Raw genomic sequence first — 12,817 nt, 5'->3', positions numbered from 1 at the left:
ATATGAGCAGCTTCCTGGGCTAGAAGATACAGTAGGAGGAACAAGAAAATATGAGCGAGGATATCCATGCTTAGGGAAAACATGTCCATGACTACAGGGACAGCTCAAGAAAATGACAGTACTAGAGACTATAATTGAAATGCCACCCAGTATATTGAAAATAATGCCAGTCTTTCATGAATGAATCTTGCTTCTCGAATGACAAATGAAAACTGACTTTTCCCACCTCCCCTTAACATCACACGCAACCTATTGGATAATAAATGTTCACATATTTAGTTTTTTAGCTTCTGTTATCATACCATTCCCGGTATTTATATATATTATATTTCTATGCAAACATCTTGCATCCAAGTTGTGCCTGATGTAATGTAAAGCTACTCAACTGAACTAAAATATCCTTAATAAACAGTGGTCACCTTTAAAACAAAAAATGTCTGGCTTCACCTCTAATGCTCAATAATTAATATGCTACCCTATGAAAAACAAAGTATTTTTATTAACTATAAACAAAATGTTAATTCTCTATGAATTACAGTACTGTGCAGAGGTTTTTAGACAGATCTTGTAGATTAATATCATATAACACCATCAGGTGTTTGATTGATCCCAGGTTTATAGTGCAACCCATTGTGCAGGACAACAAGCCCATAAAGAACCCACTAGAGTCCATGAAGAACTATTTTCAGAGGACGAAACAAGAGTCTTGCAGCAGAAGGTCTGACCCCCATAGAGCCCTGATCTCAGCAGTGTGGAGTCAGTCTGGGATGACAGGAAGAGACAGAAACACTGGGACAGCCTGAATCTATGGAAGAACTGCAGCAGCTTCTCCAAGGTGCTCCAAAGAACCAGGAGAAACTGTGCGCAGGTCAAACCAAAGGGAACTGCTGCTGAAAAGCAGCAACAAACAACAAGCCCAATCACAGCAAACACCCCAGTCTGAACATCTAAAAAAATACCATAAAACACAATAAAAACTACATTTAAATCAAGTCTAACATTTTAGATGACCAGACTCATGACACATTAAGCTGAGTGAAAAACTGTAAAAGAAAAATAATGAGATCCTTCCAAAATACAGTCCCACACAGATGGCACCTCTACACCTCCACCCTCAGTTCCTAAAGTAATTTCACTGACTGTACAAATGCTGACAACCCACTTTGTCTATGCCCTTCTCAACTGACTTTGGTGCTTGAATTTCATCACTGAGACTGGGAGGATGTAGATTAGTGACTCACCTCCTGGCAGTACTGCAGCACACCCTCTTTCGTTCCTATGCAACTCTTGGTTCCAGATGGATCGGGTTCCCAGCGGCCGGTCTGTATGTTGACATGCATGTTGAGCTTTCCACAAAACATCGCCACCTGTGGCTCGGCTACAGCAAACCCTGTGCCTGCATTGGCTGCTAGTGCCTGCAGAAAGACAAAGAGAGGGATAGTGAGCTGGGGGTTAATGCACTCAATCATCATACAGCCCATAAAAGCTGGGGAGTATTCTGTCTGACTTGAGCCACAGTCTGTTCCACTTCACTTTCTCATAAATAATGTTATGAGACAAATAAGGTAGTTCGGTACTGTGAAGTCAGAACACACACAGCAGGTTCAACTCTGTTCCACAATGGATAACTATACAAGATGTGATGCAGGAACCTTAGTACTGCCTGTCAACGCTTGGCTGCTGCTGCAAATCACTGCTGCAGTGCTGAGAGAGCAAAGGGGGCTCAGACAGGACACAAATTAAATGCAGCTCGGGACAGTTTGACTGGGTTGATTGTTAAACGAGTAGGACTTTGATTGGGTTTGTGCAGAAGATTTTTTTTTTTTTTTTTGCTCTGATGGCCTTTGAGTGACTAAGAAGCAGCACACAGAGAGCTGGAGAGAATGGAAAAAAATGCAGTCTGTCATGCCTCACCAGCCAGGATATTCCTCGTTAAGGGCAGAGCTTTGCTCATCTAGACCTCCTGGGATTAAAATCGTTTTACAAAGGGTGGATGATTTACTCTTCAGGGTAAACACTAACAGTTCTTATCCAGGATCAGGTCAGCTGTATTGGCACATATGAACAAAAAAAATATACAATTTGAAAATTAGCATGCTTAGGTACCACAGGATTTTGCTAAAATTTGCTAAACTTTTCCTATCTCTGTTTATCTCTTAGCCATTTGAACAGGAGAGGAAATCTGTTATCTTTCTCTCACTGTTGTCCTTCGTACTATCATCAACTTAGCTATGCCGTTCCTCCTTTAACAAACAGGAAATAGGAACACCCAGTTTGCCTTCCTGCTCAAAATAACTAAATGCCACTCACTATAAAAAAACAACTGTCCAACCCTCCTGGGTAATCTGCATTTACATGATTGCCTTTGAAGTGACTTAGTGTACTGCATCAGTCAACTCATCAGCTCATTGAGATAATAATTCACGGCCTGCTAACACTCCCCTGATCTTTGGGGTGTCACAGCATGGGAGACTAATGAATCAGCAAGGCGATGTAGCTCTGCATGCCAAACTATCCCAAAACACACACCAGAGAGCACCCACATAGGAAGTGGAATGGAACTGATCCCCTTTTGATTGTCATAATATCATCAGAATGAGTAAACAGGCTTCAGCCCCAGAGAGAGGGAACGAGTGAGGACTGCTGGACTCAAATGTCTGACAGTTTGCTTGGTTCTTAGCCTTGAGGAGACACAGAGGTGTCCTCTGTAGCAGAAACCCAAGGGCAAAACAGCTGAAGAGAGAGACTTGAGTAACAGTGTGTTAGACAAAGCTCTCTGTCTAATTCTGTGCAGGCTCCCAGGCTGATAATGGGTGCAGAACAGAGTAGAGCGAGGACAAAACAAGTGCTGTGTAATCAGTAGTTGGCTGTAGTGTATGATGAGCTGCAGAGCCAACCAGAGCTGAGTCTGCACACACACACACACACACACACACGCATTTAGCCACAAAAACCCGCTGTTGCCCACACAAACACACAATCATGAAGCCCATTAAGAAAAACATGCACACAGTCACACAAGCACACGTTCATCCACTGAGACAAGCAAACACACACTCAACTGTCTTGATTTGTTCCTAGAGGCACAACAGCCTCAGATTCAACCTATTTTCTCCACCTTCCTCCATCTTCATGTCTTTGTCCTGCTCCACTCCTCCTCCTCTCCACCACCACAGGCTTGTTTGCTCTCCTCCCTCTCATTTCTTTGTGACAGAGTGTACAGTGTGAGAAGTAAAGCGGTGGGGAGGAAATGAGGGGTGCAGAGAAGCATGTTAAGGGGGAAGACAAGGGAGGCACTGACAGCCTGGTCGCAACTAAAAACCGTAGCTGTGGAAAAATAAATGTTGAGGATGTCCCAACATCCCTTTGACTCCACTGAAGTGACATAGTATCAGTGTGTCTTTAATTCTTTAATGCAACTGTGGCTCTGAAAGGAGCATGGAGACGTTATAGCTATAGGGAAGAAGCAAAAATGTATCTGGTCTGTTGTCCCTGCCTCATCGCCAATTAACCATGCTGGCATTAAAACTGCTGGACAGTTAGTTCTGCATCCTCAAACACTGAGACACACTACTGTAAGAGACATAGTCAACTTTGTTCTTTGAAAAACATTTCTGGTCACATTTTGAAACTGACAGACTTTATAAGTAGGTTGTGCAATTTATTTCTGAGCAGTGGAGCACAAAACTGGAGTGTCACGGTCTCACAATTTTTTGCATCATCTGAATTTATTCCATTGGACAACAAGCTGCAGAAATGGAATCAGAAGAGGCCAAATGAGAAGAACAGAAGCAACTTGTGAACTCATGAGGAAACAGAAACTGCAGGCTGCAGTTAGCATTGGATCACACCAGTTTTAGCCTTGTTTTTCTTTTTACTGTGATTTGATGGAACTGAATTGATCACATGTAACAACTTGACAGTAGTTTGCTCTTGCACTTGATCATGTTTTCACGTGTAACAGAGGTTTGGGTGAGGATTTCATGCCAAGAGTGGCTCATCTTAAAGTTCAGAAGTAGGTGAAACCAAGTCTGCCAAAGTGCCACTCAGTACCCCTGAAGACCACATGTCCCCTAGTTTACTTAGCTGATGTACTTCTTCTGATAACTGTTTTCATCCAAAACACACACCATAGAACGTATTTAACTAGAAGACAAGGAAGTTTTTACAAGATGGATGGAGTTGAGGCGCCCAAGTGGCCGACTGGTTGATATATACTACATAACTACAACATCATCCACAGTTCAACTACTGGCCTTAGGGAATTTTGTTGCATTTCATATCTCACTCTCTCTCCCCACGTTCCTGTCTGTAAATCTAATACTACAGTCAAATAAAGGCAAAATTCCAAGAAGTAATCTTTAAATAAAGAGAGGCTCATGCTCTATGATATTTTATTAACTACAATCAAAAGGATGGGCAAGAGAAAAGGGTGGAATGTGGATGAAAACATGCAAAACAATGTTTTGAGATTCAATCATTGTATATTATTTTCCACAGACACAAGGCAGTGACAACACATTTTAATTTCTTTTCCCATTTTATGTGACCTCCTAGGCATGCATCACCCACTCTTATGTTGCCAAGTCAGATTTTATTTATACGACCCATTATAACAAATCAAATGTGCTTCAGGGGACTTTATAATCTGTACAGCATCCAGTCCCCTCTGTCCTTAGACCCTTGAAAAAACTCAAAATACTGTTGCATTAAGTGATAAATTTAACTTTGACTATTCCTTGTGATTCAGACTGAATAAGCAGTGGTGTAATGTAATGGAGTAATAACACACAAATACACATTGGAGAAACATGCTGCCACACCTAACAAGCCTAGGTTATTGAGCATCCATCTCTCATTACTGACTCACCGTGACATATTATATCATGTGTAAGTGTGAACACCTGCTGGTGTGTGGAGGTTTAGTCAGTCAGGGGGACATACAAAAGAAGGAACAAGGGAGTGGAAGTTGTGAAAAGGGAGAGGCAGTGTGACGGAGGAACGCTTAGGCAAACAGGGTAAACAGACAATGGCAGCAGGGAACGTATCCCGATTGGCTTATGTCCTGACTTGACATATTATTTTGAAAAGAATGCAGACGGTAATGCAATAAAGAACGGCGTGAGGCAGCGTGTACTCAGGAGAAACAGGCCTACCACCACAGACGCTTGTCAAAAGCTGTGTGGGCTGAGGATCATTTAGCTCGTTTGCACTCTTTACTGCAAACACACACAAGTCTGTTGCTGCTTTCTCGGTCTGCCTCCAGCACACAAGCATGTTTCATTAGCCTGATGCAGTGCCAGGTTTCACATAAAACAAGCTCAGACATGACAATGCTTGTCATGGATTAACACAAGGAACATCACACACACACACACACACACACACACACACACATAGACAAACGCTTCTTCTCATCCTCATAACTGATAAATACTATATTAGAAATATTATATTATTTTTCAGTGACTTTGATTTCTTGCTGTTGGTGATTGACAGTTAGTCAAAAAGTAGCTGCATTTGTAGGAAAATGCTGAACAGTAGTTGCAATGAAAAAAACGATAAATCACAGAAACCTCTGACAAAAGTAAATCATGGTTTTAAATTTACTATGATAGACCATTTAGTGGAGACAATTTCAGAATCTGTGGAAGCTGCTTTTTGTATTGGTCAAGAATAAAAGACTGAAACAGTTTCTGCTAGAAATTCTGAGAGGCAGGAAATGAAGCTTGAGAGCTTCAACAGTGCTGATTGTATTCTGTTTCCAGCAGGAATAATAGAGAAGGGAAAGTCTGACTGAGACCAGTGACACACAGCTAAAAAAAAAGCTAACTAAAACATACAGGTAGTATTCTTTGATGGGGTTGTATACAACCCTCTTGGGCCTTTATGGGTCACTTATTATCTGACCTACCACACAACATCTGGGCAGTAGCCAAAGAAGCCAATCCAATCTGTGTGTATTTGTGTATGTGTAAGCTTTTGTGTATGTGTGTGGTCTTAGGTCAACCATTCAGAGCAACCTCAGGCCACTACACCTTCCTTGCTGTTTTTATATCCACACCAAGAGGGTAGTGGGAGAGGTGAAAGGAATGAATGAGGGCCATACCGTATAAAACACCAGGGTAGGAGCCTCAGTGCTGATCCTCCAAGACAAACAATAAGATAGTAATGCTGAAATGTCCAAAACAAACCATACACAGAATGTTTCCTCCATGAACAGTCTGATGAACATGTTAGGACTTGGTGTTTGCCTGACATTTCTGACAACCGTATCTTCTGATAAACTGCCTGTGTTGCATACAAAAACTGCTCCAGTGTCAACTGGTCTATAAACCTTCTGGGCGTCACTGAGCTGTGGCAACCAGTCTAATTTTGGCAGAGGCATGGTGAAGCCTTCTTTACAGTCTAGCCCTCATAAAAGCAGCTCCAGAATGAGACACTGGTCTGGGCTTGTGGGATCCCAGAATGCTCAGTGTCCATGTGACATAGAGGAGAAATGCCTGGCATTGTTAATCCTAATCCTTCTCTGTGTTAACTTAATACTTAAACAAGAGATGGCAGTGGTGAGAAAGCCACATGTACAGGAATATGATCTCTATGAACAAAATATATGGATTTGATGTGGCTTGATGTGTATGAGGGAGCAGTATTCGCTGCAATTACTGGATTGCACAAATACCTGGAAGAGCATTTTATAGTTATTTTGTATCGTTAACTTCTATTATAGCTTTTATATCACCACTTTCACTGTGCTTTTTTATTGTATATTGAGATTGTTGCTGCTTTAGCAACTCAATTTCCCTGTGGGATTGTTTCAAAATGCATAGCATACAGTGTAGTTTCTAACGCTGCATGCTACAAAATGCTCCATTTCTGCAGGGCTTTAAATCACTGATTAATAATTTCTTTAAACAGAGGTTTCTATGAAAACACTCCCATGAATATTGTTTAATATTTTCACCTTTTCAAAATGGAAGGATGGTAAAAAGGAGACATTTGATAACTCTTTAAAAGCATCATAACATCATTACTATCGTTACACAACACTGCAGAAAAGTGAGTGTAAAGAGACGGAAACACTTGGATTTGGGTGTTTACTGTTTGGTGGGTTAAGAAATTCAGACAGCATCTTAACTAAAGCTACATACACAGTCATGACATGAAAGTTGATAAGCTGTAGCTATGAAAAACTGAGCTGTTTCCGGCCACTAGTATCCATGCTGCTTTTTTTCCAAACGCCACTCTGCATCTGTTACAATTACAGCACAGAGCTTATTATCATGAATGCCAAGAGTGATTTCTAATATCAATGAGCACTGAAGCTCCAATCAACTTTTATTTATGCACATTATGATCTTAATGTAAGTCAATCTAGTTAAGATAATTTATGCTACTTTAACTATCTGTCAATCTATTCCTATACACAAACACACAAGAACAAATAAATGAGGCTGTGTGACATTGTAGTGACTCCAGCTGGTGGTGAAGCCTGGGGGAAGGCTGGAGCCACTGACACCATCACTACACAAACAGCTCAGCAGCAACAGATAGCAGACGAGTGGGGGGGGGGACAGTGACATTTTCCTGCCGACCAAACACCTCCACCACCTACCATCCTTAAAAGGGCAGACAGTAAAAACAGAATAATAAAAGGAAAAGGGGTGTCATGTTCTTAGACTCTGAATCAAAAGGGCAACGCCTCACTGCAATGCAAATGAGCTCCTCTGTCTGAGTGAAATGGCCTTTTGTCTTCACCATCTGAAGTGTCCCAAGACTACTATGGAAATGTCCTATGGGTCAACTCTTCAGACACACAGCGAGAAAAACACTCCCACGGTGTGGGGGACAGTCAGGTCCTAGCAGTGCTAAACCCCCCTCTTCCACAAAGACAACCTAACGTTGTGAAATTTACAGTTCCTCATGAATTCCGAAGTATTTATCTTCCTCTTAAAAAATAAATATGTCTCACTTTCTACTTCCTCTTTGAAATCAGCCTCAAGTGAAAATTCTAGAGGAAAGTTCATGTGTAAAAAGTCATTTCCTGTAAATAATCTTTTAACTTGTTCACAGTTTGAAAAATAAACCTATAGAAACTGAAATAAGTTTAATATTTTTATTCGGCTGCTACACACATGACTGCACAAAAACAAATTTCTATATTTGTTAAAGAAAACCTTAAAATCCAAACACGTTTCCTGAACTAGACCTTGTTGGCTCCACTGAGCAGGTCTCCTGACAATGAATTGAATGTACTTGTTCTTATTGCTGCCAGGACTATCTATCTACAAGAGCTAATACTAATATTAAAATGACTACTATTATAAATGACAAAAATAACAAAATGATTTTTGTGATTGAATAATGATTAAATAAGATAAATAACAGCTTAAATTAAACAACAACAAAAAAACATAAATATAGGACTATCATTAAAATGACACAAATAAAAACCAAAATAATCCAAATGTTTCTCAGAGGTTTAACCCTGTTCCTGTCCCCTGTTCCAGGGAGATGCTGAGTAATATGTTACTGTTTACCAGCAGTTAGCTCACTAACCCCACATCATTCATACTCACATGGGGCTGAACTGGACAGAAAAGTCTGCTGTTCCCTTTTCCCTGAACTGTCAAAGAACAGTGGAAAGACACCATCAGCACACCCCCAACGCCCACCTTGCAGACAGTGTCACAGCCATGACATGATGATAGCAGCCCCGGTGTTTGATTGAACACGCCTTTGTTAATAACACTGTGTGGAACTGCTCCAAAATGCGAAATGCTGGAAATACCATTGACACAGCCGTGTCCAACATTTCCTCATTTCAGACATTTCATGTCTCAAGCCAAGACAATTATTCAGAAGGGAAAAGGGGTTAACTTATCTAGGAGAGTTCAAAGTGACAGCTGATGTGAGGGAGACTCAGTGAGGAAATATGTTCCTGAGTCCTGAGACCGTTGGTCTGCAATTAGATTAGCCTGTTGCCTATTCAGTATCCCATTTTGAGTTTGATCTTATTTGATTTTTACTGTATTTTGCTGTGGGATGGAAGTATGAATTTATTTGACTGCACCTTGTTGGCAGCATTCCTGAACAGGTCTCCCTTGAAGACAACTGGGACTTAATGAGTTGAATATGTTGTGTTGTCGGCAGTAATACTCCTATAGTAACAACTAATATTAATAATGATTAAAAATACTCCTATTATAATATTATTAAAATAACAAAATGCATTGGGGTGGTGACTGTTTAAATATGCAAAGTAAGTATCTATATCTATACATACTGTGTCTATGATCAAAATGGTAAAAAGAATGAAAATGAATGCATCCATGTTTTCTTCTCAAAAAAATGAAATCCCAAGAAACCTTTAAGGAATGGTAAAAGAAAATGGAGCACAGTTATGTAATAACCACAAACTAAATTGCTTCCTGTTGTGTGGTAATTATTCAGTGCTGCTAATATTGTACATGTTCCACCTTGAAATAAACCCCACTAACAGCCTCCAAGGTGAGCTGTGACTGGGCTGCAACTCGATCTCACTGAACATACACTGTGCTCAGTGAAGGGAGATGAACAGTTGTGTGATGTGGTCATAATTATGCTCTAGCTAGAAGATGCACGGCAGCTTGCTGGTTGCAGGTAAACAGTTGTGGTCACTGAGTGGCGCAGGTCTGCCTGTGTGTCAGGGGGAGATAACATGGCCTCTCTCCAGCTTACAGCAAACAGACGTGAGTGACGACTTGTTCAAATGGCTCGTCACTATGGAAACCTTCTACAAAAGCATCCCAGCTATTCACACAGAGGAACACTGAGGCTGCAGAAGCAAGAAAGAAAGGCAGGGCGAAAGAGAGAGGGAAAGGGGGAAAGAGGGAAGTGGGAGAGAGAGGAGGAAAAAAGCAAAGGAAAAGAGAGAAACTGAGTGAAGAAGTGGAGCAGGGGAGAACAAGGGAAGGAGGGAGAAAAAAGTAGGGAGATGGATCATCAAAGCTCTCAGCAACACAGCAAGAGGACAGATAGGAGAAAAAAAAGAGGAGGGGGGGGGGTAGAGAGAGAAAAAGAATAAAAGAAAGAGGGAATGAGGCCACAATTGTGAGAGACTGGTATATATGCGACAGTGTGGCAGAGGCAGAAGAGATGGGAGGTGTAGTGACTAAGGCTGTGTGAATGGCACAGAAGACAATAACAGCTGCTCTGCCCTGTTTGGCACATTCAGTAACACTGTGTCCTTGTGTACAAACATGAAGATGACCCTCAGCTCCATAGGTTCGCACATATCTGCTCTGACATACACACACATAGCACATATACTGTACACCACACAAAGCTGTGTCTGTGCTCAAGTCCTCTCCTGAACAAAAAAAAGCTGTGCCCATTGCCATGGCGGTGTGTGTCAGTGCGTTCAGCAATGTTGCTCCCTGCGATGAGCCGACACTGCACCAACCTCTGCTGGTTTCTTCAAAAATATTTGGCAGACAGTAAGTCACAGCTTGAGTTCTGTGATGGTAGAACTAGCAGGATATGTTACTGCGGGTCTGGGTGGACGTCAGAGTGCAACACTGTGCAGCACTTTATGACAGCAGATATGGAGGTGAATGATCATCTAAGGTGAAATGGTAATCGAGTCAGGCACTCATAATACATTTCATTTTTATGAATCTGTTGTTTTCAGAAAGAAATCATCAGGATTGCTGCCAGAGAAATTATTGGGAAGAATTCAAGAGCAAAAGGAAACGTGGAACATATTTTTTTATCTTATTTTAATAGTAACTAATGACAATGCAGGTTTGTTGCTTTTATGCGCTAATAAGTATGATGTCATTTATTTAATTCCTTACTATTTATCTAAAAAAGTGCATTTTTTGGTTTGTATACTACTTTCATGAATGCAAACAAAGAGTTTTCTGACTCCATGACAGGGGCAGAACTGAAAGAGTGTGGATGAAAACTCGTGAAACTGGAGTCCTTAGTCGTGTCTGTGCCGTCGGTCTGGGCAGTGTTCCTTTGGATTTGTGTGGTCAGAAGCCATCAACTCAAAACCACTTCAGCTGTCAGAGTGAGATGAAATTCAAATCACATTTTATTTAAATGCAGCCTGCTTTTGGTTGGGAAATAGAAAGAAAAGCTGCTTCACACTGATTCATACAGTATTATGAATACCATGCCTTGGTATTATTTAAATCTTAGATGAAAGGTTTGGTATGAAGCTAGAAAACGTTCAAGTGTAGCAGGGAGAAAGTAGCAAAACATAGTCTACTTTGTTAAGTCTCCTTTATATCAGTTTCAAGCATGTAGAGCATGTTAACAAAGAGCAAAGTAGGTGTTTGTCTGATTCATGTTTGCACTTTAAAGTCCTGGTTTAGGTGCCACTCGACTAAAGAAAACATTTCAGAGGAATGTTTGTGTATTGCGAGCTATTTTCAAGAGCGCACTTGGAACAAGACGTCACCCGAGCAAACTTGCACAAAAGTTGCAGTGACTTGTAAATGTAAGGCTGTTATGTAGCAGGGAACCAGTTAGCAGGCCTGCACAGTCACTCCATTTTCTGTCAGCACCTGAAAAATCATCACTTCAAGAAGAACCTCATGTCACCTTTTCACTGCTCAGTCATATCCCCTCTCTCTCTCCCTCATCTTTCTCTTCTGATTGCTATAAAGTGCTCTCATAAAAAAGAAGCCTTTGACATCTCTCCTCACCTCTTATTTTTTCTATTCTTTGCATGTCTCTCTTATAGGATCATAGTATTAACACAAGAATACTGTCACTCTCAACCCTGCTCTAGTTATTGTAGGCTCTTTGTAACCACTGTTATCAACTAATTATTCTGTGTTCATTTTAAGTGGCTGTGGACAACAGTGTCAACTGAATACCTGCCATGTATATGTAAATGTAGTGAAGTTGAGAGATTCTAGGACAAGAGACGGGAAAAACACAGTTAATTAGAGCAAAGTACTTTTTTCCTCTTGTGCCACGCTGCCTTTCACAAGGGAGAAGGTGTGTCTGCGCTATTTATAAGCAGCTCCAGTTGGTGAGGTCTTGCCTTCTAGGCCTACTCCAGCTAATGTTCAGAGAGAGAACGGCATGAACACCGAAATGCATGAGGGGTAACACAAACACTTTTGATATTGTGCTAATTAGAACCATACATGCATTTCATTGTGCAACGTTTTAAATTTAATTTTTTAAATGAGAAATTAGGGGGGATCTAATGGTATGATACTCCATTATTTTTAATGATAGAGTCTATTAGAAGGAAGGTAATCACATGTTTGTGTGGCATTTAATTTATTTTCAGCAGCAAAGTAGAGAATGAAAGTGATGTATATTTGTAGTAGGTTCACATTCATGAGAGTACATGATAAATATGAACAATGTGCAAATACAAAGTTGTGGTTTGGTTTGGTTAAGGTTTTGGGGATATTATGATATATAATCTTTCATGGAGGCCACAGGGCAATGCAGTCTGTCACCACTGTACTTCCTGGCTGCTAGTTTTCACCTACCCCTGATGACCTTTTCTACACCGACACTCAGCAGGCATTGAGAGCAAAATCAGGCCTATATTACAAATATGCAGCATGGCTGCATAGTTTGCCACCTGTGAACATTTGTTAGAATTCATGACCAAGGCAGAGGAAATGCTACTGGGAAGGGAGCTGGGGAGTTAAGCTGATGGCTGAGAAAGGTTCAAGCATGTTGACTTCTTCACAAACCAGTTTAATTGGTCACTGAGCTCTGACAGACTAAAAACACAGACTTCAGGGTTCTTGTTTTCCTTGTTTTGCACTGTGAATGCAGAATCAGATCAATCAGTGAA

The 12,817-nt window shown here is 40.8% G+C and overlaps 1 protein-coding gene across 3 annotated transcripts in view; it reads right to left on the bottom strand.

Annotated features, from left to right (window-relative positions):
• Positions 1 to 12,817, bottom strand: part of aplp2 (amyloid beta (A4) precursor-like protein 2) — a 47,825-nt gene that overhangs the window by 22,903 nt on the left and 12,105 nt on the right. For all 3 annotated transcript variants that reach the window (XM_026316812.2, XM_026316792.2, XM_026316801.2), the window contains exon 2: positions 1,242 to 1,415. In XM_026316812.2, the coding sequence (XP_026172597.1) occupies positions 1,242 to 1,415 (174 nt within the window). The remainder of the gene's footprint in view (positions 1 to 1,241; positions 1,416 to 12,817) is intronic.

This window comes from Mastacembelus armatus, chromosome 13, assembly GCF_900324485.2.
Source record: "Mastacembelus armatus chromosome 13, fMasArm1.2, whole genome shotgun sequence".
NCBI lineage: Eukaryota > Metazoa > Chordata > Actinopteri > Synbranchiformes > Mastacembelidae > Mastacembelus > Mastacembelus armatus.
This window is presented reverse-complemented; position numbering and strand designations above follow the sequence as displayed.